We start from the raw sequence: 24,607 nt of genomic DNA on the forward strand, positions 1-24,607 counted from the left end.
CTAAGAACGAGTGTCCCAGATAGTCCCCTTATCCGTTCTTTCTCAAATGGCCCAAGCCACCCTCTGGGATAGTCTCAAAGTGCCTTGTTGCCCTCTCCTTCCCGCCTCGCGCCCCCTTCCCCCGCCTCCCCCCAGCAGCGTGGTGCTGGGTAAAGGGTACAGGTTTTGAAGTCGAAAGGCCTGGGTTCAGATTTTAACTTAGCTCCTTACTACCTCTGTGACCCTGGACAAGCGACCTCCCTCTTTTGTATCTGAGTTTCTTTATTTGAAGGGCAAAGGGCTCGAAGGACTTGGAATCGATGATTTCCAAGGTTCCTTCCAGTTCTAAATCTATGCTCTCTTAACTCCAATCCCTTTTAGAGTTAGCGTTCCGTTACAAAGCCAGAAGCACCTAGTGAGACTCTGTCAGGGTGTCAAACAAGGGAGATCCAGCCCTGGATCCCCTGCGCATACGAGGAAAGTTAGAATGTATATCTTGTATACTGTAGGCGCTTGTTAAATATTTGTTGAATTGAATCCATTTTAATTGGAGATTCCGCATGTAATTAAGTGTGAGCCAAGGGGAACAGAGAACACAGAGTAGACGAGTTATGTCCTCTCCAGAGAAGTTAGTGTTGTTCCCTCCTCCCCAGACACCACGGGCTTCACTTTCTAGCTTGAAAGTTGTGAGCCGGCCGGCCCCGGCGCGGGAGCCCCGGGAGATGAAGAGAGGAAAGAAGGAGGGGGATGGGCAGTCGGGGTGGAGGGGGGGGAACGGGGAGGAGTGGGGGCCAACCCAGTCAGACTCTCCCCCGCCCGCTTCCTGCCCGGCCGCCTCGGATTGGCTAGCGGGAGTCCCCAGGAATGTGCGCGACCCTTTAAAGGAGCACGACTCAGCCTCTTCTTCAGCCACTGCACCGGAGCAGGGGAAGCTAACTAGCTGAAGGGGACCCTGAGAAGCTCTCCCTGTCCCGACCCCCTCATCTCCGCAGCGGGTCTCCTGGCCACACTCAGCACCCCTCTGTCTCCCGACTCTTCCTTTGGACTGCTCAAGGATCTCCTCTAGCCTGTACCTGCTCTTGCTTCCCAAGACTTAGGCGCACCAGCTGCGCTTGGAAGATAACCAAAGGACTGTGCGCTACCCTGGCCCCATCCCTGTAGCTGAGGATCGCTAGCGTCCCGATTCCTTAATCCACACAGGTAAGATTTATAGCCGCCTTCCACCTCTATTGGGACACCGGGCACCCGGCTCTGTTCTTTTTGAGGATTTCTCGCCAAACTTTATCATTTCACCAGTACGCTCCCACCCACCACTGTGGGGAAAAGAAAACAAACAAAAAAACAAAAAACAACCCCAAACCTTAAGAACTCATCCCTTTCATCAGAAAATGTGCCCTAGAGTGTTCAATTCATTCCCCCCTCTCCCATCGTCTTTCTCCCACGGGTCCCTGGGAGTGCACCCCACACACCTCTGAGAACCTCAGCTCCACAAGGAAGTCTCAATATTTCATTGACCTACAAAACATACTCAAAAATGGGGTCTCTTCAGTCGTTTGACAGTCTTCCAAGAAAAGGTTAGAGCTTCCCTCTCGAAGTGATGTCTCCCTCTCTCTGTGTTTCGCTATCTCAGAGATCCATTGTCCCCAAGTTTTTTCCAGAAAAAGTTCCCAGCCCATAAGGGTTTCCCCTACAACCCTCGGAGCACTTCTGTCTGACTCCATAACTTTTCTTCTGGACTGGACCGCCTAGAGTTTCTACCTCAAGCAAGCTTTGGGTGCACAGGGGAAATCTGTACATCTCACAATCACAACCCCCACACCAGGGACCTTAGCTATTTCCCCTTCTCTTATTGTCCTTCCCTCTGGGAGGTCTTCAGAGCTTCCCTCTCTGACACTGACTATATGCTCTCTCTGCTACAGGCTTTGAGTACTAGACACAAACAGCTCCATCATGGGGCTGGCCTGGGGGCTTGTCCTCTTACTGCTGCTGGAAGTGTGTGGCACCAACAGGATCTCAGGTAAGCTTTTGCCAGAGCCGGCAGGGGGAGGGGAAAGAGGGTAAAATTGGGAGGGGTCGAATTCTGCACCATTTTAGGCAATGCTCTTGTAGGGCTCCTAGATAAACTTAGGTCTGCCTGGAAAAAATGACTGAAAAGAAAAAAATGCAGGTGTTGGCAGGCAAGAATGAGAACTCTGAATATCAAATATCCATATTAAACATAGCTATACAGCAAAAGTATATCAACCCCTCTCAAAGTTGAGTGTTGAGTGTTTTTTCTCCAGTGGAAGCCCTGATATTCTTAGATGCTTGTGTACTCTTCTGTCAGGATTTCATCCTGTGCCTTTTCTAAGCCTGCTCCTTCAGCAGGGCAACTGAGAGCCTGGCACTCTTAAGTCTAGCATACCCTACTCACCACTCACTGCATATTTTGCTCCTGTCCCATAGAGTCTGGGAGTGACAACAGTGTGTTCGACCTCTTTGATCTCCCTGGTGCTGCCAACAAGGGCTCTGGGCGCCGTCTGGTGAAAGGTCCAGATCCCTCCAGCCCTGCTTACCGAATTGAGGATGCCAATAGGATCCCCGCCATGCCAGATGACAAATTCCAAGACCTGGTGGATGCAATCCGAGCAGAAAAGGGCTTTATCTTCCTGGCCTCCCTGAGGCAGATGAAAAAGACCCGGGGCACCCTGATGACTGTGGAGTATAAGGATCAGTCCGGCCATATCTTCAGTCTAGTTTCCAATGGCAAAGCAGGCACTCTGGATCTGAGCATGGCTGTGCAGGGGAAGCAGCAGGTGGTATCAGTGGAAGAAGCTCTCTTGGCCACAGGCCAATGGAAGAGTATTGTCCTGTTTGTTCAGGAGGACCGGGCCCAGTTGTATGTCGGCTGTGAAAAGATGGAGAATGCTGAATTGGATGCCCCCATTGAAAGCATCTTCACCAGGGACCTGGCTGGCAGTGCCAGACTCCGTGTGGCTAAGGGAGATGTAAACGATAACTTTCAGGTGAGATTTCTTTTCCTAATCCAAAGGAAATTTTCCAGTGGTCTGACACTGCCAAGGGAATTGTTGAGACCACTTGTAGGTTATAGTTGGTAAGTGAGACATTATGACTCCAAATTGCCGGCTAGGGAATGATTTTTTAAAATAGTATTCTTATACAGTTATTTATCTTGTCTGCTCAGTCTCCTCAATCTCTTCATGTTTCTCCCCATTGAGATAATAACAGGCCTTTTACAAATAGGTTTGACATGCATTTTTAAGTGGGACATTTGCAAAAACAGAAATAACTTAGCCCCTTTCCCCCTTAATAAAGCAGCTTTCTTTAGCTCAGGTACAGTATTGAGTTAGAAGTGGCTTTATGTGGCTTCTTCCTTCCCTGCTTCAACCTTCATCACATTGGCCTGCACCATTTCCTGCCTTGCTTCATAGCATCCCCAGTATTCACCATCATATTTTAATTTCCTGAGTGCCTAACTGGGCTGAATTCTTTGAAAAATCTTAAAGACCCAGCAGCTGTTGAAATACTGGCAGAGGGCGCTGTTGAGACGCTGGGATTTATGTTGACAGTTTATCCAGCATGTTAATATTGAAAATAATTATTTTGCCCACAAGATTATTTAATTTGCAACACTTCTTTGTGAATTTGAACTTTGGGGGTGATAATGAGTGAACATTTCTTGCTTGTACTGAGTAATTATCATTCTGCCTCTGCCACCAGGGGGTGCTGCAAAATGTGAGGTTTGTCTTTGGAACCACACCAGAGGACATCCTAAGGAACAAAGGCTGTTCAAGCTGTAAGTTTGCTACTTTTTTCACTGGGAGATAGGAAGGGAAGAGGGCAAAAAAAAAAGTTAAAAATAAAAGTAGCAACAACAAAAATCACTTAGAACAGGTGAGACATGTTTGGGAGCTGTGCATAAGCTGCTCATGCCACATTCCTCTTTTACATCTTGTAAAGATGTAAAATGACCCATAGGCAACATTAACCCTTGCAAAATATCTTGATAATTTGGAACTCTAGGGACTGGCATGCATGACCATTTAGGGATGCCCTGTAATCTCTTGCTTTTCCTTTGTTTCTTCATAGCCACCAATCAAATTATCACACTCGACAACCCAGTAAATGGTTCCAGCCCTGCCATTCGCACTAACTACATTGGCCACAAGACCAAGGACCTGCAGGCAATCTGTGGCTTCTCCTGTGATGAACTGGCCAACGTGTTCCTGGAGCTTAAGGGACTTCGGACCATAGTGACCACGTTGCAAGACAGTGTCCGGAAGGTGGTAAGTGACAGCAGTCATTCTGGAGGAGGCATTTCCATGAGCCCCCTAAATGGATGGTTCTGAATTGTTAAAAGTATAGCTAGATACTAACAATATTTGTTTGTTTTTCAATCCCTCTTAGACTGAAGAAAATGAACTACTCTCAAATGTGGTGAAGAAGGCTTGGTCCTACCCTGGATGCAACTACAATGGATTTCAATATAATAATAATGATATGTGGACTATTGATAGTTGCACCGAGTGCCATTGCCAGGTAAAGAGACTTTAGCAATTTCCAAATAACTAGTGGTATATTTGTCAAGCTGAAATCCTGATCCCCAAAGTGGCCTAAAATTTAATTATGGCATCCATACACATTTTCTTTAGACACTTTGAAAAACATTTCTTAATTATACCTTAGGCTGGGTATTTGAGAGTACAAATCTACTGAGACAGCTGGATAATTTGGCCACTTTAGTTTAGAAATCAAAGGCTAAGTGTTGAATGTCAAGTAAGTGGAACCCTGTTAGAACATTCCTCTCTCTCTCTCTCTCTTTTTTTAAAGTCCTGATTTGTATTCAGGTGTGACACTGTGGTTCTTTTAATAGAGCACTGATTGTTGCTGGAGTGATCACTCCAGCTGGCATTCTATCAAGGTAGAGCTGTTTACCTGACTAGCTGAAATGCGCTTCCCAGAGTGTGTGTTTCACTTTAGGCCACTTTCAGGCATGTGATGGGTGAATGTTTGGAGTTTTCTGGCTCAGGGATCAAAGTTCTTTCTGAAGTGCAACTCTGTGGATCCCTGGACTTGGAACTCAAATCCACTCAATTCCCTTTCTGTTCCTGTCTGATCAATTCTGAGTCAGATCTACAGATGACAAAAAATGTTGCTTACAGATCCTTTATTTTCTTAAAAAGCTTTCACTAAACTCTGTTTGCAACATAACAGTAGAACATGACTCATGGTGTTTGGTGGTTCCCCTTGGATAACTTCTGCATGCCAGAACACTTCCACCGTTGGCTGACAAGCAATTAAGAGAAAACTCTAGAGAGCTGAGTGACAGCTCAGTGGGACTGCCTTTCCTATTGTGGCAGCTGCAAATCTAGCAAGGAGCCAACTTCTCTGTGGGATCCAGTCCAGTTAAGAGCTGACAGTCCTAACCAAATTCAGCTCAGAACTGTAACTATCATAGCATGTGAATTTCTGGTTGAAATATGCTTAGTAATGCTTTTCTCCCTTTCTCTCTCTGCAGAACTCAGTAACCATGTGCAAAAAAGTGTCCTGCCCCCTCATGCCCTGTTCCAATGCCACAATTCCTGATGGAGAGTGCTGCCCACGTTGCTGGCGTGAGTTCTTTAAATGGCATAACTATTCTGCAGTGACTAGGCCAGCCCCGCATACATACTAGACAACAGAATATAACAGTGCAGTCTCCTTCTCAATCATACACATGCATCATGTTTCTCTATCCCAGGGCTCTATTTCAGGATGCCACAGCTAATGAGCTGACAACTTGCTTTCACTGTGATGCAAAAAAAACTTAATCACAGCTAAGTCAGAAATTGGAGCCACTGCTCAGGGAGCAGTGATCAGGCAGGCTATTGATTCCATTTGTCTAAACTTAGGAAAGTGGAGATGAGTAAGAGAGCATTATCAACTGAAATTAGAGCCTTTTCTGAGTTAGTTTGCCCTCAGTGCCACTGGGGATGCACCCACTAAAGGAAGTGATGGGTTTATGGTGATGGTACTAAAATTGAAATTACTTGTATTTGAATAATAATAATTATAACTAATTTTGTATAATACTTTTAGCTAGCACTTTGTGTGTATATATATATAATATGTATTATATATAATATATGTAATATATATACTATATATACTATATATAATATATATGTATATACTAACTTTTATATAGCACATTAAGGTGCACAAAGTGCTTTGCATATATTGTCTTATTTGAGCCTTACAACCTGTGAAGTTAGTGCTATTATTATCTCCATTTTATGAGCAAACATGGTCAGTGAGTTTAAATGACTGGCCTAGAATCGTGATGTCATAAAGTGCCTGCAGAGTAATTCAAACTCAGGTCTTCCTGACTCTAGGTCCAGCATCTACTATGCCCCCTAGCTTCCTGACAAATATATTACCCATTACAGCTGGGAAATTCTAAGAACAGCATAAGTGGAAATGTCTGAATAAATAGGGATTCTTGTCACTCAAAGAAAAAAAAGTTGAAACTCTTGTCCCTGAAATTTGGGTTTTGTTGCTCGCTAGTACAAATGAATCACTTTTTAAAGCCAACATTGAATGGAATCGATACAAATCATTCAAATGATTTATCACTCTTTTTGCATTTTGCCCAAGACAAGGAAAATAAATAGGAAAACATTCTTTACACACACAAAAAAAGTTCCTGGCCTCAACTCTGAATAATCAGCCCCATCTTAGGATTGTTTTTTAGCAATACTGGCATGAAAGTGATTATTTGTATATTGGGATTTTTTGTTTTTTGCCTCACTGCTTATATTAGCTCTTGGTTTAAAGAGAGCAGAGTGAACTGGTGACTGAGCTCCAAACCTGAATCAAGGATTGCCAGGAGTAACTTCCAACTGATAAGACAGAAAAATGAAAACAAGTCCTCTACGTCTAAGGCTTAGGACAGCTAAGGTTGATTGTAGTCATGGTGCCTGTACAGATGGAAAACAAACATTTTCCTCTTATGAAAGCCTGTGTAGGGAGAGCTCAAAAAGCCAGGGGTGGGGAGGATCAACACATTGATTAACCTCATGACCTAATTGGAATCAGAGGCAAGAGCAGCCAAGCTACTTTCAAGATGATCTATGGAACACACTGCCTGGGACTCCTCTAAATGCAAGAAGTGACTCAGACTAGCTGCCCTCTGTGATTCTTGGGACCCAAGAGACTAGACATTCTCATCCAAATATCTTCAACTGTTGAAATTAAACCCATTTAAAAAGCTAAGGGGAGAAAGGTGGTGGCAGTGAATCTGAGAATAGAGACAGAGGGAATGCTTGGGAAATCTAGCCAAGGAGAACAACTAAAGGATCCCAGTGTGTTAGACATGGTGGTCTAACGTACTGCCACAGCTGTTAACCAAGGAAACAAAATTCAGCTGCTTTTTTTAGGGATGGAGGAAAAGTCTAGGCAGCAGGGTTGAAACAGGAATGGCTTTGTTTTATTTTATATGCATGTTCTCAATGGTTTTCTGTTCTTCTTACAGCCAGCGATTCTGCCGACGATGGCTGGTCTCCATGGTCTGAGTGGACATCCTGTTCGGTGACCTGTGGCAATGGGATTCAGCAGAGAGGCCGTTCTTGTGACAGCCTCAACAACCGATGTGAAGGCTCCTCCGTACAGACTCGTACTTGCCACATTCAAGAGTGCGACAAGAGATGTAAGTATCTTCTTGGTTTGGGAGTGTGGTGAATTGACCTCTACAACCAAGCAGTGTTTACCATGCACCATATGAATGACGTGATGATATCCCCCAAAGGACTGCTCCATGTGTCCTCCCTGTCTTCTGGGAAAACACAATCTAAAATAGCATTTGTCCGTGAGGCCAGGGGGCATGGTGGATGGAATCAGGAAGACCTAAATTCTAATCCTGCCTTGTAGACTTACTAGCTATGCAACCTGGGCAAGTCAGTTCATCCCTCTCCATCTCAGTTTCCTCATTTGTAAAGTGGGCGTAATATAGCATCTACTTCACAGGGTTGTTATGAGGATCATCTGAAATAACACGTAAAGGAAGCTCTGAAAACCTTAAAACACTATGCAAATGCTATTTATCATCATCATCGTTATCATCAGTAGCTAAGATTGATTTCAGTGTCAAACATAGAGCTGCTGTCGTATTCTAGGGAGGTTGCTGGTGACCTGAAAAGGGATCTGAGTCTTTGTCTTTCCACAAGGGCTCCAGACTGATACTGTCAGTAACAAGCAACGATTTACTTTAGTCAAACAGGATGGAGGCTGGAGTCACTGGTCTCCATGGTCATCTTGCTCTGTGACCTGTGGCAGCGGTGAGATCACCAGGATTCGACTCTGTAACTCTCCTAGCCCCCAGATGAATGGAAAGCCATGTGAAGGAGAAGCAAGAGAAACCAAGGCCTGCCAGAAAGAAGCCTGCCCAAGTAAGTGTAGTCATTAATGACAAACAGAGACCTGGGCCAACAGCTGTGACCTAGTTGGATTCTGGCATGTCTTGTTGACCATTTAGTGGATGACTGGTCAAAAGATGCATCCTTAAAAAAATAGAAACAAACCCTACATATTTAGTCTCTTTCTTTTAACTTCAACATCCAGAAAATTGATTATTTGAAATTTAGTTCCATATCAAACATAACCACCATGTGTTTAAGAGTAGCAAAAAATTCTATCCTAAGAGAGTATTCCAAGATTTCAAAGGAATTCTGCACAGATTAACCTTGGCTTCTTTTTCTGCAGTCAATGGAGGCTGGGGACCTTGGTCACCATGGGATATCTGCTCTGTCACCTGTGGAGGAGGACTGCAGAAGCGTAGCCGGCTCTGTAATAATCCCAAACCCCAATATGGAGGCAAGGATTGCATGGGTGATGCTACTGGAAGCCAAATCTGTAACAAGCAGGACTGTCCCATTGGTAAGTAAATCACTAATTACTCTTTTATTGCAAGCCACAAGACAGTTGCACTGAGTGGGTTTCCATTTAATTATACACTTGCAGTCAGTAAATGAGGTAGTTAAAACCCTCCTATTCACAGTGGTCTTCGTGTTCTAAAATGCAATTAGACAACATAATCTCTGAACATCATCACGGCACAGAGAAGCAAAAATGTTTTCCTCATTTTTTTGTCGGCATGCTTTCTCAGCAGCTACAGTAACTTTGCTCTAAATCTTACCCGGCTTTTTTCATCTTGGCCCAGATGGATGCCTGTCAAATCCTTGCTTTGCTGGTGCCAAGTGTACCAGTTACCCTGATGGCTCTTGGACATGTGGTGCCTGTCCTCCTGGCTACACTGGAAATGGAATCCAGTGCAAAGATGTTGATGAGGTAAGCAATTAGTGGTTCTCAGCAGCAAGCGTGTCCAGATTCTAGCCTTCAAACAAGCAATACATTTGTTCAAGATGCAGACATCTTAACACTAGGAAAACGCTTTGTTGCTTCTTCTTCTTCCCACAGTGCCAAGAGGTTCCTGATGCCTGCTTCAACCACAACGGGGTGCACAGGTGTGAGAACACTGACCCTGGCTATAACTGCCTGCCTTGTCCACCACGCTTCACAGGATCTCAGCCTTTTGGACAGGGCGTTGAGCATGCCACTGCTAACAAACAGGTACAGGAGCATATATGCCTGGCATAGGGACAGAAGTTCATAGGAGCCTAGATTAGAACTACAAAGGACCTCAGAGGTCAGTTAATCCAGTCTCCTCACTGGGCCTCTCTGGGCCTAAGGTCAGGTGATTTGCCCAAGTTCAGAGACAAAGGTAGTACATGGCAGGACCTCCAATTCCAAATCCAGAGATCTTCCCAAGATGCTCTGCTGCCTCTCTCTTGTAGTTCCTTGCTGAAGCAAGTAAAGGGAGAAGTCTTATAATATTAAGCCCTCTCAAAGGAAAAAAAAAAAGATAGATACCTTGCACTTTGGTCACATTAGCTACGGAAACATAATCTGGACAGGCAGTGATAAATCCTGCTAGGGATCTGATAGGCAGAAGCATTGAAGAGCCAAAGGAAAGACTTCATAGTATCTGAAAATGCTGCTAATATAAATAGCAGAATTCATTCATAAATGAGGATTTAGATTGATAATTCTTAGCCCATCTAGAAGATGAAAGTTTTAAGAAATACAAATGTTCATTCATTTTTAGAAAGTAATTTTGGGTTCTCTTGGGAGTAGGAATGAGAGTGAGAAGGCACCAGAATTACTTCATATGAAGTGTCTCCCTAATTTTAGGATATAGGAAGAATCTTAATTCATCTTATCTGCTTTTGAGGGGTTCTGAGAAGCTCTCTTAAAGTGGCTTTAACTATATGATGGTTTGTGTTTCCAGGTGTGCAAGCCACGTAATCCCTGCACAGATGGAACGCATGACTGCAATAAGAATGCCAAATGCAATTACTTAGGACATTACAGTGACCCCATGTTCCGCTGTGAGTGCAAGCCAGGCTATGCCGGCAATGGCATCATCTGTGGGGAAGACACTGACTTGGATGGCTGGCCCAACGAGGACCTTGTCTGTGTCGCCAATGCAACTTATCACTGCAAAAGAGTAAGTCCGGCCTTCCATCATTTCATTTTGCAAAGAATTTGATGCAGTAGCTTTCTGTTTTTTAAGTATCATAAGGAGCTGTGTGGGGCTCCAACTTTGAAAATGAGAACTGTATAAGATCTAATCTAATCTATCCAATGAGGGAGATTAAAAATCATTTAAAGTACTGACAACACTAATTGGAAGCCATCACTTTGAGGGTTACATATCGTAATTAATTGTTGTCAGAAGTGGTACAAGACAATACCAGCTGGAGAGGTTGACTCATACTTACAACATGCAAAAACTATTGAGCCTGTGGCAACAGTTCAAATACCTTCTCTGCATCTCCAAAAATAAGCCTGCCTGCCTGTACAAGTGTGTGATTTGCAGCATCCCTGATGTGTTCTCTTTAGCCTTTATGGGCACTTAAGCAACAATGTTTAAGGAAGGGGAATAAAGAGAATGGAAATTTGGGTTGTAACAAGAATGTTCTTTCTCTTCCTTTAGGACAATTGCCCTAACCTTCCCAACTCTGGCCAGGAAGACTATGACAAAGATGGAATTGGTGATGCCTGTGATAGTGATGATGACAATGATAAAATCCCAGATGACAGGGTAAAGGACTAAACATGTTTCTCATTTCTTCTTTCATCTTTCCCATTTAGCAGCTGCCTGGTAGCCTGGAGCTCCTTAAAATTCAAGACAATTGCAAGGTTATCAGAAATTGTACTGTCAGTAGTATATTTCATAGCTGAAAAAAATTTAGGGGAGGAGACTCAGAGTTTGAAAGCCAGATGAGTTTTTAAAATTAAGTTGTCTGCAAATCTTTTTCTCCAGAGAATCTCCAGATGCTTCATCCTCTAGGTTAGCATTGAGATTAAAAGTTATTCTCATATTTCTATAAACCTTCTCCCATATGATCTCTATTAATGCCATTCCTAAGTTATGTAGTAGGCTTACATTGGGAATGGGGGGGGGTGGCAGTATCAGAGATGAGATGATAATGCTGCAAGAGTCTTTTCTTCACTCACAATGATCTATGATATAAAATGGAATTCATTTCCATACATAATTTCATGGCTTTTATTACTTTGTGCTGTGATTTTTTGTTTTATTCTAGGTACTTAGCCAGCCCCTAGCATAGTGCCTAGTATATATAGGAAGGGATTAATAATGCTTGTTACCTAGAGTACCTATTAAGTAACCATGCTGCAAATTGTATACAGTTGTACTTTGAAGTGAGTTGAAGTGGTTTTCATTGTTAACCTAACATTTCTGAATTCTTTCTCCTGTTCAGGACAACTGCCCATTCCATTATAACCCAGCCCAGTATGACTATGATAGAGATGATGTTGGTGACCGCTGTGACAACTGTCCCTATAACCACAATCCAGACCAAGCAGACACTGACAACAACGGAGAAGGAGATGCTTGTGCTGCAGATATTGATGGAGATGGTAAGGGCTCCTGGTTAATAAGTCTTGCAATGTGCTAAGCAATTGTATCTTTCGTTATCATCTTCAGACTTGGCTAATAATATTCAGTTTGAATGAGAGGCCTTAGGCCAGAGTATCAAAATCTTATCTGTTTACGGTAATCCTACCTTACCTTACTTCTTTCTGCAGGTATCCTTAATGAGAGAGACAATTGCCAATATGTATACAACGTTGACCAAAGGGATACTGATATGGATGGTGTTGGTGACCAGTGTGACAATTGCCCACTAGAACATAATCCAGATCAGGTAGGTGTCTTTAAAAATATATCTTTCAATGGCCATTTTCTAAACCTTGAACAATGCCATGAATGCACACATGATAGTTTCTACATCCCCATCATCATAATTCATTAGGGTCTCATAAGCAATTGCAAACCTTTGATAAACATTGTAATAAAGATAAACAAAGTACTGAGCTCATGCAGATCTTCCCGGGTCATCTGATGTAGGATGTATATGTATTTAATCTTGTTTACTTAATTTTCTTCCTGGGACCTAACAATACTGGTATATTTGATTTTTCTGTTCATCTTTGGATACAAAAACATAGAAGTGTTTCCTTTTAGATGAAGCAGGAGATTTGTGACTTTGGTGGCTTAGAACAATGTACCATTAAATATATATATAGAAATAAGACCATTGAGGAAAAGGTATGCCCTGAATTGGGTCTAGAATTTGGCCTTGGGAAGACAGATAAAGTGAAAACAGTAATCAGTCTTGCAGAAATCAGCTGTTTACTTTACCATAAATTTGACATTAAAATAAGTCCTGTTTTACCCAACCTAAGGCATTCTGGGAACAGGTCTTAACCAGAGCAGGTCCAAAATTTTAGAGCATTTCATTTTGTTGTTGTTGTTGTTATAATCATACACTGACTCTTCAAGGATGAATGTAAAAGTGAGAAAAAATGCAACGTACATTTCAAAGAATTGTTACTTTTCTCTTATTGGCAGTGGAGAAAACAGCCTCAATAAAAAAAAGCAGGAAGGTTTAATCTTTGCTAGATTAAGGTGAAAGTTCTGCCACCTAATACTTTAGCTCTACAGCTGATAAAGGATCGTACAATCCTTTAAAGAAGAAGGGGGAAAAAACCACCAGTATTAATACCTTCAGGTACATAAGTAGATTGTTTGAATGATCCTAAGGAACTCTTACCATACAAGGACCTCCTGACAATTCAAAGATATTGAGTGTTATGTATTTTTAAATTTGAGGCTTTGCATAAAATTCAAAACTTCTTCAAGGCCCATAAGTTCTTTCCAAGAAAGCAATAAAGCTTTACTAAGGTTACTAAAACTTACTAAATATTATCTTAAGAAGAACTAAGAATCTCTTAAGTAGCCAAATCTATCCTAGAAAATCTCCAAAACATGAGACACGGCAGACATGTATAAATATCCCAAACAAACTTACAAGTTGAAGACATAGAGAATTGAGAATATGGTAAACGTATCTTTCACACTAGCAAATGTGTCATTCCTAACCGAGCTAAGATCAGATGATCAAATGACAGTAAATGAAAAGGTAAAAAGCAAACAATTAGCCCTTATCCAGCATCTTCTCTGGAAAGCTGGCCCAGAAAATAGTGAGGACACTAATCACAAAGGAATCCTACCAACGCCTGTGCTTTTTTTAAAAAACTTATTCAAGATTGGCATATTCATAGATGCCTGGGGTCTGCTCGCTCTTAATAGCTACATTTGTCAAAGGTTCTGTTCTCCTTTTGTTATTCTCAGTATAGAAGCCCACAGAATTCCTTTGGGTCACTCTATATGGCTCTGGAGTTCTAATTAGAGCCTATTACCAGAATTGCATTTACATGTATTTTCTGTGCTTTAAGAACATAGAATGGAGGCTGTCATACCAATTTGTTGTGTATCACATATCAGTAAATACATCAAAACCAAGCTCAAAGGACAGAGATAAGATTTAGTATCGGGGCTTCATCTAGTTTTTGGAAATGGAAATAAAAGGTACATATGTGTTAAGAATCCCTAAAGTTTAAGTAATTGGATATTATTCTTCACCTTGGTCTGAAATCTTTTTTTTTTCTTTTGAAACTCCAGACATCCTTGGAGTCTCAAATCATCATGTCAGTAAGATGTCAGATCAAGACAAATTATTTTAAAGGTGAAAAGCTTTAGCATAAGTGAATTTTCTCAGTTATAAAGACTAAACACTTTATTCTCTTTTGGAGGGGTCTCTTAAGTAACAGCAGTTCAAACACTGAGATTCTCACCTTTGTGTTAAATAAACCATTGAGAGCAGATTATAGGTTCTCTGAAGGCAGGAAACATTTCTTATTCACTTCTACATCCCCTTAACATCTAGCATAGTATTTTGCCAATATAAGATATTTAGTAAACATCTGTAGAAAGAGTGAGTGAATGGTCATTGATTCTTCCATTTTTTTCCTTCCTCCTTTCCTTTTCCAGTTGGACTCCGACTCTGATCGTATTGGCGATACATGTGACAACAACCAGGATATTGATGAAGATGGCCACCAGAACAATCTGGACAACTGCCCCTATGTGCCCAATGCCAATCAAGCTGATCACGACAAAGATGGCAAAGGGGATGCTTGTGACCATGATGATGACAATGATGGTATCCCCGACGACAGAGACAACTGCAGACTGGTGCCCAATCCTGACCAGAAAGATTCTGATGGTAAGTGAACTAGTCTATGATTTCACAGGGGTACTTTCCTGACATGAGTATCCATTTCCAAGGCAAACAAAAATACAACTGAAGAATACAGCAATAACCAAATAGGAAAAGTATTATTATCCTGTGAGGTGAACATTTGTAATATTCCCTGGCCCCAGGATTATAAACGGGTTCCATTGTATCTGCCCTGGAAATATTTTGTCCTCTTTAAAAATCTTCACATTGTATTTTAAGTAGTGTGATATAATCCTGGGAAATAAGCTTATCAGAATGGGGACTAAGAGATTCTCACTTCTAATGACAATTTGGGTGCAGTTTTGAACTTTTTGCCTCCTCCCTAATTGTCGCAGGAAAATGAATCCATAAAGGAGTAGGGTTTTGATTTCTAACAGCAGTCATGCTACTGCTTTTGAGTTATCCCTGTGTTTTTTTTAACCTCAGGTGATGGACGGGGTGATGCCTGCAGAGATGACTTTGACCATGACAATGTCCCAGACATTGACGATATCTGCCCAGAGAACTATGACATTAGTGAGACCGATTTCCGACGATTCCAGATGATCCCTCTGGACCCTAAGGGGACATCCCAGAATGATCCCAACTGGGTTGTGCGTCACCAGGGTAAAGAGCTGGTCCAGACTGTAAACTGTGATCCTGGCCTTGCTATTGGTGAGTATAATTTTCTTAAAATGAGGGCCTGATGAAGAAATAAGATGTAAAACCATGTAAAACCTGTTAGTTGGATAAGATTCCTTTAGATCTTAAGGGAGTCCTAGAAACATCTGAGACTTCTAATAGGACTCAGCTGAGGACTGACTGTCAACTTGAAATATCTCTTCTTTCAGGCTTTGATGAATTTAATGCCGTGGACTTCAGTGGCACCTTCTTTATCAACACCGAAAGAGATGACGACTATGCTGGCTTTGTGTTTGGCTACCAATCCAGCAGCCGCTTCTATGTCGTGATGTGGAAACAGCTCACCCAGTCCTACTGGGACAGCACTCCCACCATAGCTCAGGGCTATGCAGGTCTCTCAGTCAAAGTGGTCAACTCAACCACAGGGCCAGGGGAGCACCTGAGGAATGCTCTGTGGCACACAGGAAACACCCCTGGTCAGGTAAGCCACAGCGATGCTAAGCAGTGGCATAAGGGCACAAGGGGAACATCATTGGCAATAGAGATACTGTCCTTTGAATAACTCCATGACCATGGAAGTTTTAGAAGTTAAACTCCCCAGAAGCTTCAATAACTGCTAGTCACACTGACTTTGTACCTAGCTTTGAGTATGATGTGGTGCGTGCAGGAAGCATACTGTGCCTAGGAAGCTCCCCTTCAAGGACAAAAAAGAAGTTTTGGACCCCAGCAAATAGGAGGATTTCCATTCTTCCTCTTCCCCAAAGATATAGTATCTCTGTTCTGTTTGAGTTAATAGCTACATTTTAGACATGCAGGCAAGAATGCACATCAAACTGGAAAGAGTATGAAAAGTCTTCTCTTCAAAACACTATTTATTTGGAGCTGCTCAATAACTTTAGGGATTTGTTTCTTTTGAAGTGTCTTTTTTTTAGTGCATTAAACTAAACTTTTCATTATTTTTTTTTCCTTCAGGTTCGAACCCTATGGCATGACCCTCGTCATATTGGCTGGAAAGACTTCACTGCCTACAGGTGGCGTCTTAGCCACAGACCCAAAACTGGTTTCATCAGGTAATTATACTGATAAATTTGTCATGAATCAATATTATTCCAAAGTAGTTTGGTGAAGAAAGAAGGGTGGGACTACCCAGATTCAGTTTTCCACTTGAAATGACTTGGTTAACTTATGATTGCTTTTTTTTTTTAAGAGTGGTGATGTATGAAGGAAAGAAAATCATGGCTGACTCAGGACCCATCTATGACAAGACCTATGCTGGTGGAAGACTAGGATTATTTGTCTTCTCTCAAGAAATGGTGTTCTTCTCTGATCTTAAATACGAATGCAGAGGTAAGGCTAACAGAATCAACTCAAGTATAGTCAAATCTTACTGCTGAGTCTAACTGGAGGAAGGACAATATGAATCAATAAAAAAACCAGAATTACAGACTATTTTTAAAAGAAAGAAGAGGCTTCTTAGCTTGGTGAATAGAAAACTGACCTGGAAACAAAGAAATGTAGGCTGGGTTCAAGTCCCATCTCTGATACAGTTTGTTAGGTTTCATCACTTAACCTCTCACTGTCCTGGGTGATTCTCTAGGACTGTGTATGATGTTTGTCCAGGAGTTCCCTATACCAATGACATCAAAAGCCTAGTGCCTGTGTTTATTATTTGAGAGAAAAATAGTTGTTTAACTTCCAAATAAACAAACTAATATTAAATGAAGTGTCCCCTGATATTTCCCCTTAAAAGTAACAATAAATACTGCATAGTTCAGTACTGATTTCAGTCTAGTCACTTTCTAAATTATCTCAGATTCCCAATGATGAGGGTATAATTAATGTTTTCCAACAATTTAAAATAATCTAAACCTCATCTTTCATGGCATCTTCCCATACATGAAAAAAGGAAAGATGCATAGGCATTTGTGTTGGTTAAACTAATCTTCAGACTCACCAGTGACAATATTTGCTAAGCACCTACTGAGTGTCCAGCATTGTCCTAGAAATTCTTTCCATTTGTGCAAACCAACTGGTCAGGCCAGTGAGGGCAATCAGAGCATAAAGGGTTGATTGACTTAGCTCACAAATGATCTCTAAAAGGTAGTAAGACTTTGGAACAGAATTTGGAAAGGATATTTCTTGAGCTCAGCTGCTAAAGATTACATCGAATGCAGCGTAGCTCTAGTTGCTAAACTCCAGTTACTAAAATTTGTGAAACAGAGCACTGTCTCAAGGCCCTGGATTCAAATTCCACTCTTATCGATTAATACTTGTGTGATGTTGAGCAAGTCACTCAGCCTCTCTGGGACTCAGATTGCTTCATCTGGACAATTAGGGAGTTGGAGTAAATAGCCTATAAGGTCCTTTCCAGCTCTATATCTACGATCCCATTTGATCCTATCATCACTAGCATCATTGGCAACTAATGAATTTAAATGGAAATACATGAACAATCTTGAATTCTGCTTATAATTTTTATCATAAAAAGAAAGTCAAGCTGCCTGCTAGATTGTTAACTGGCTGATGGTGAAATTGTAATGCCTATACAAGCTTAACAGAATTCATTGTTTCTTCCTACAGATTCCTAATCACCAAATTGTTACTCAATAGATTGAACTTTCAAAATGCTGTGTTGCACCTTCTCAAACAATGGACTTTAAGAGCCCCTGGGATCATCCTCTTCCTCCCTCTCATCTTCTGCTTAACTAAATGTGGATTCTAAAATATGACTTGCCTTAAGAAAATGCAACTTAAAAAACAGACTCGGTACTCAGCCTCTATGGAACAAGAAGACATCTTTCAAGGCTATAAAGGATTACTTTTAGTCTACAGTTGAGCAAGAAAAAGCATCTGCTTGCTTCAATCAGAAAGATGTTTGCTGTGCTGTTCAGATTGCAGGGTACTTATGCCGCCCCTGCTATTGGCAGCCCCATGAAACGGCATTTTGTAATGAGGACATCTCTGGATGAGCTGTGAATTGCATCAGAAGCATTTCCATGCATGTGAGGGACAGAACAACTGTGGGATTAGCAAAAAAAAAGAAACTCCTCTAACTTACCCTCATTTAAAAATGGATGAGGTGGGAAGGGAGAATGTTTCTAGGGGTGGAGAGGGAGGCAGGTAGATCCATGTAACATGTCTGGAGAAAGTATGGAGGAACTGTTACAGTTCGGTAATGAATTTTTTTTAAAGGTGAATGAAAAAACTATTACTGGACTTCAGGATACTGTCCAACAGTGTTAGCTGGTTAATCCTTACCAATAGACATTTAAATGGAAGGGGAGGGAGGGAAGAATTGGCACACTGGATTCCCAGCCTTCCCCATCACTGTCACCTTTAATGCCCCAAATTGGCAGTCACAATTAACTGGTAGAAGGCAATGCTTCCCTGTCATTGCTTGGTTAAATAAAGATGATGTTTTATTCCCGACGTAGCTTTTGCAGATGTAGCAAAAAAGTAGGAAGACCTACCATCTCAGTGAGCACATGTGTTGTCCTTCAAGGAATAGGCAACTGTGCTTATATTTTATGGTTAGAAAGGCACAAAAATTATTAGCAACCTAAATAGACATTCCTTTTTATCTTTTTTTTTTATCAATGTCATGGACTTTCATAACTCTCTTTCTTGGACTGTAGATTTTAAAAAAAACCCTTCAAAATGTAACATATTTATTTTTTACCTCTCCTGGATAACCTATGACTGAAGGACTATTCAAGAAACAAGGAAGAAGTGTAGAGACTATTCATGTAATCATTGTTACGAGTCTTCATGACTGTAAGATTGTAAATACAGATTATTTATTAACTCTGCTCTACCTTGAATTTAGGTTTAGTTTTGAAAGCGCTGGGATCAGATAGTTGAGATTTATCAACTACAAAAGAGTAAATGTCCCCTAAGAATGTGGCTCAAGGAGAAGCAGTGAGTGGGGTGTTCTTTCAGTTAGTGAGTGTGAGTGATTGGGTTTTCTGGTCTTTTTTGTTTTTGTTTTTGTCTTCGGGCAGTTTGGTTGGCTGTAGATTAGTGGCTTGACTTTCAGATGACAAGAATGCCAAGAGGCCTTTACATACTGTCTGTCCCAATCTCTTGCGCCTGTTGCAAGGGAGAGGGAAAACCATTTATACCTGTTACCTTTCATTTTTCCAAAAGAGAAAAAGAAATGACAAAGGTGAAACTTATGTACAAATATTACCTCATTTGTTGTGTGACTGAGATAAGAACCTTCGGATCAAGTGGAAAGAGTTTTAATGTCTAACAAACTTTTAAATCTACTGTAGTACTAAAAGCATTCAATATTGTACATAGTATAAAAAAAGAAACTTTGCAGAAAAATGTATTCCCTGTAAGAAAATGGCATCAAAATGTTAAATACAATTTCTAATGTTATGTTTTTCTGTCATCCTGTATACCATTGCTTTATTTTTATAAGTTATTTTTCTCATTGCCATTGGAATAGATATCTCATATTGTGTAGATACGCTATTTAAATAATTTATCAGGAAATGCTACCTGTAGAGTTAGTGTTTCTATTTTTATGAAATGTTTGCACACTGAATTGAAGAATTTTTTTTTTGCTTTTTACTCCCTCCCCCCAGGTTTGTACTATTTGCATATATTCTTTTTCTAAGAATGTTTTTTTTTTGGTACACATTTTTATCCATTTTACAGTTTAATGCAGCGTAAGTTGTACAGTTTCTTACATATGAGGAACAACAATAAATCAATATGGAAATTTATATTTACACCTACTGATTCTCATTTCATTTGTTCTCTATGATCTTTACTTTATGGAACATTAGTAGATTCTATACCTAATGAAATACAGCACACATAGTATTTAACTATATCTGCTAATTTTTTTTCAAAAGACTGTTATGGAACCTGAGTTGTCTAATTCTAGAATACACTTATTCAGCCTGCAACTTTAAGAAGATTTCAAAATTTCAAAAATATGACATCCAAGACATCAATCACAGAGAATAACATTTTTGTCATATCAAATATCATTTATTTAGGTTTTAAGATCAGTGATGTTGCAAAAAGAGATCAAGAGAGAGATGGAAGGAAGGAAGGAAGGAAGGAAGGAAGGAAGGAAGGAAGGAAGGAAGGAAGGAAGGAAGGAAGGAAGGAAGGAAGGAAGGAAGGAAGGAAGGAAGGATGGAAGGATGGAAGGGAGGGAGGGAGGGAGGAAGGAAGGAAGGGAGAGAGAAGAGTAAAGTCAAGTCACAAAATTACCCAAATCAATTAAGGAAAGCCTTGGGTTGGTACAAAGGCTGAGTGCTAGGTAAAGATTCTCAAAGCATGTAGACAACTGAGTTAAGTACGGTTTGAAAAGTCAAGCCAAGTGAAATAGAGCACCCATTTAGAACAGAGCTTCTCAACCTGAGTCAAGGGATTCAGGTTCTTGTATAAAAAAATGCATCTCTATTTGCACTAACATCTAATTATTCAATTATTTTAAAACATTCTAAGAAGACCATAGGCTTTACTTAGTGTAAATTGTCCATCACACACACACACACACACGCATGCATGCATACAAACATGCATGGCAGTTTGCATTAAGAACTCCTGCTTTAGAAAGGATGAACAAAAAACCCATAGTCAAAACCAGATGAAGATAAGTCCAGAGCATTTAGAGCATCCAGAGATAAGTAAATAAGGGTCCTAATGAATTACTCTGCTCCAAATTCTAAGGTGTAACTAGAGCAATACCCAACCAAGTACACGTACTTTAGCAGATCACATCTAATCACATACAATATTGACTGCAACAATTTAGTTTCATCTCAACAGTGCAGAGCTGAAGAGGAGATAACCAGAAGCAATGGTTGTGCTATGCTGTCCAAGAATCTCAGGTGAGGTATTTTTTAAGGAAATAATCCCTTGAGCTCAACACACCATTAAGTCTAAAGACAGTGGGAGATGGAATTGGTTCCAGTGGTTTCCTAGCTGAGCAGGCTAAATTAATGTGTTATGAGCTTCCAGGAAACAAAAACAGAATGTTGATGTCATTCCCCATGTTTCTCTCTAAAATGCTGCTAAACGTTGCTTTGAGATCAGTAGATTTCATGCAAATATACACCTTGTTAAAAATGGAAACATCATTGTTGAGGTGTTAGCTTTTTCACATGACAAGAGTTTATTGTGTGTATTTCTCGAACGGGATATATTGGTGGGCAATAAACTTCAAGTCCCATAGGCTTTTATAATGAAGGTGGTACCAGCTACTTTTTTTAATGATCCTATAAACAGCCATAAATAGAAAAACTCACCTTTAGTACTCCTAATTTCATCACCAAGAATGATTCTCCTTTCCACATCAGTGCCTGGGCACCTTATTCTAGGGCAAATACTTGGGCCCAAAAGAAAACCTTAACATAGGAACAAAAACATCTTTCTTTTCTTTCCCTGAGGCTGGATGACATTTAATTTTTTTAATACAGTTCACATTGAAGTGCAATGCAAAAGTGTCTTCTCTGGCCCTCTAAAGAATAACACTTGGCTCACTGATAAGGAGGAATGGTCTTAACATTTTTAATGGCATTGGAACATGATGTCTTTAGTGTAAGAAATTCTCAGATGGGGATGCTCCATCTTCCAATGCTGGGTACATACCTTCTAGGCAACTCTAGTTTGGAAGACCTAACCTAGGGTCACACAGCCAGTATGTGTCAGAGGCAGGACCTAAACCTAAGTCTTTTTGGTTTCAAGGCCCACTCTCTATCTGCTGTGTTACAATGATTCTCATTTTTAATGTGTGATGAATTTTACAATCATTTCAGCTTTACCTTTCTTCTCTACACCTCCTGCAACAGAAAGGGTCTCTCTGTATGCAAAATCTAGTTTGCAAAACCAAATGTGTTTTAAGGATATACAGGTGTTGTGGCTCCAGTCTAGATATACTTCTATTTTCTCAAACCTTTAGTTATACCTGAGATTATCACTGAAGACATATCTCAATCAGGAAACTACAGTAGAAAGAAATTTCAGGTGGGAGACAGCAAGATAAGGAAAATATTAATGAAGCTGAGATCCTCTGTGAGGGTAATGAATAATCAGGACACAAACAGGTAAATCTAGTTCTTCTTAGGCCTTACCTTTAACCCTAACTCATATTAATTTTGCTGATGACAATGTGAATGAATGAATGGATGGATGGATAGACGGATTCATGGACAGATGGATGAATGAATGAATGAATGAATGAATGAATGAATGAATGGATGAAAAAGCATTTAGTAAGTGCTTACTTACTATGTTCCAAGCACTGTGTCCAATGCTGTAGACACAAACTCAAAAGAGAAGATATCCCCTGCCCTCAAGGAGCTTACATTCTAACAGAAGAAAAAAAAACATATAGGAAAGTGGTGGCCAGGGAGACCAGAAAGTTACAGGGATAGTGAGTGCTTTGAAAAAAAATGCACCTATGACAATTCTGTCATCTGTTAAGATAACACAAAATAGTGTATCATAATATGTCACACTGAATTTGTTAGGAGGCTCTGAATTCATTGACAGTGACATCTCCTGGCACTGGTATAAAAGACCTCTTGGCATTAGTATAATTACAGTGACACAGTAGAGCCTTTACATTAGCATGAGGTGTTTTCATTTTAAACCAGTGAATGGCAAACCACAGAAGAAGAGCCTAAATGAAATTTGCTTGTCAACAACTTCTTTTAAAAATTGCTATGGAATTCATTAAACTGGAGCCAAGTAAAATTGACACAAGCAATCACTAATGGTATCCAATACCAGTCTGTGAAACTTTGTCAGCATGAAAAAATAATGTTTCATAGATATTACTCAGAATTTCATTAAAAATGGCATAACAGGTTGTTCATCTCCTGAATAAAAAATGGGATGGGTTCTTACTTTCAAAGCCAATTCAGCCTACATTGTTTTGGCCTAAGATATTTTGTTGTGAGTCCAAGTTATTGACTTGCCCCTGTAGCATCTCCCTCTTCTCAAAGTACCACCAGAGGAAAAGTCTCTGTAACTTTCTGCAAGACTGTGAATGGAGGTGACAACAGTCAAACTCCTACTTAATATAAGTAACTCTGGTGAGGAGGTAGGTCACGATAATCTTACAAAGGGATTGTTCTGTTGTAGAATGAGAGAAGCTAGTATGAAAACTCATAAAAAAATCACATTGTACCTTTTCTCTTTGCTTTTTCCATGCCTTTAAACTGTACAGACCATAGTGTAGGGGTTGTTTCCTGGGGTGTGGAGGAAAAACAGAACCCCAATAAAAGTCAGCAAAACTGACAGGTGCTATGAGGTTGAAATTCACTTAAAATTAAAATATATGAAACAATGGCCACATTTTAAATTCCAGGAAAGGAAAGGACGCTGAAAAATTATGTCTGTTCCTGCATTCAGCCCATTTGTGTGTGTAAAATTAACAATCAAAGAAGACATCTGTGAAAAAATTCACATGCTTAAATTACGAATGTCAAAAAGAGTGAATGAATTAATTTCACAAACAAATGGAGATGAAATGACACCAATACATTCATCACTGAGGGGGGCCTTCACTGAATTCAATGGTTTAGTAAGTCAATCCAATGGGCAAAAAAAACCATGCCTTTTAACTGGATTAACTAATAGTCTAAAGTAAATCTTAGCAACTTGTTTTCCTTAGGAGTCTCTGTCTTCCTCTTCTGTCTTGTTTTCTGTCGTTAATTCATCTGTATAAGAAGATAAGATCAGAATTATTAGGCCATGGGAAATATATGCATGAGCAACTAGAGGGGAAAAAAGAAAGTTAATATGAAAAATCACAGAATTTTAGAGTGAGAAAGAACCTTAGAAATCATAGTCTAATCCCTCTTTTTTGACAAATGAAGAAACTATGGCCTAAAGAGGGGAAAGACTTAAGGTTACATAGTTAGTTCATGGCAGCTGCTGAGGTCTAGACTTCCAGCCTAGTGCTTTTCCCACTACCTTTGTACATAAGGAAGTAGATGGAAACAATTTCTAATAGTTAGAGCTATCTAAAAGTGGGACAGGCTGCCTTAGGAAGCGACGGGTTCCTCTTCACTATTAGTCTTGGAGCAGAGGCTGAAAGACCACTTCTCAGGTGTGTTGTAGTGGGGACTCCTTTTCAGGTATGGATTGGAAGAAATGGTCACTTCAAACTGTAAAATTCTGTGATTCTCAGGGTTTGTGAATTCACAAAATTAGCTCAATAATCTAGTAACATTCTCCCTTAATATTTATTAAGGACTACAATGTACTAAGTATTTTAAAGCAAAAGAAAGCCACCTGGCCTTTCAGGGGCCTCCATTTTAAGCAAT

The 24,607-nt window shown here is 40.4% G+C and overlaps 2 protein-coding genes across 4 annotated transcripts in view; one reads left to right on the plus strand and one right to left on the minus strand.

Moving 5' to 3' along the window:
- The first annotated feature begins 873 nt into the window (after positions 1-873).
- On the plus strand, positions 874-20,041 carry THBS1 (thrombospondin 1). The gene is made up of 22 exons (XM_020979250.2): positions 874-1,179; positions 1,899-1,996; positions 2,425-2,984; positions 3,700-3,775; positions 4,069-4,265; positions 4,387-4,518; positions 5,498-5,591; positions 7,493-7,666; positions 8,229-8,405; positions 8,719-8,892; positions 9,176-9,303; positions 9,433-9,585; positions 10,304-10,522; positions 11,012-11,119; positions 11,802-11,961; positions 12,130-12,248; positions 14,438-14,672; positions 15,114-15,341; positions 15,518-15,789; positions 16,281-16,378; positions 16,516-16,655; positions 17,889-20,041. The coding sequence occupies exons 2-22, from the start codon at positions 1,930-1,932 to the stop codon at positions 17,894-17,896; spliced, it is 3,519 nt and encodes a 1,172-aa protein (XP_020834909.1). The 5' UTR covers positions 874-1,179; positions 1,899-1,929; the 3' UTR covers positions 17,897-20,041.
- Positions 20,042-21,423: 1,382 nt separating this feature from the next.
- FSIP1 (fibrous sheath interacting protein 1) overlaps positions 21,424-24,607 on the minus strand; it is a 255,854-nt gene continuing 252,670 nt past the window's right edge. For all 3 annotated transcript variants that reach the window (XM_078151333.1, XM_078151332.1, XM_078151334.1), the window contains one exon: positions 21,424-23,998. In XM_078151333.1, the coding sequence (XP_078007459.1) occupies positions 23,949-23,998 (50 nt within the window). In that variant the 3' untranslated portion in view covers positions 21,424-23,948. The remainder of the gene's footprint in view (positions 23,999-24,607) is intronic.

Source organism: Phascolarctos cinereus, unplaced genomic scaffold, assembly GCF_003287225.1.
Source record: "Phascolarctos cinereus isolate Bilbo 61053 unplaced genomic scaffold, phaCin_HiC Scaffold_3;HRSCAF=262, whole genome shotgun sequence".
NCBI classification, from domain to species: domain Eukaryota; kingdom Metazoa; phylum Chordata; class Mammalia; order Diprotodontia; family Phascolarctidae; genus Phascolarctos; species Phascolarctos cinereus.

Excerpts from the sequence above, each read along its gene's own strand:
- THBS1 (XM_020979250.2), top strand. The coding sequence starts at position 1,930 with ATGGGGCTGGCCTGGGGGCTTGTCCTCTTACTGCTGCTGGAAGTGTGT. Across the intron at positions 2,985-3,699 it reads ATGTAAACGATAACTTTCAG|GGGGTGCTGCAAAATGTGAG; the intron begins GTGAGATTTCTT and ends CTCTGCCACCAG. Across the intron at positions 5,592-7,492 it reads GTGCTGCCCACGTTGCTGGC|CCAGCGATTCTGCCGACGAT; the intron begins GTGAGTTCTTTA and ends TTCTTCTTACAG.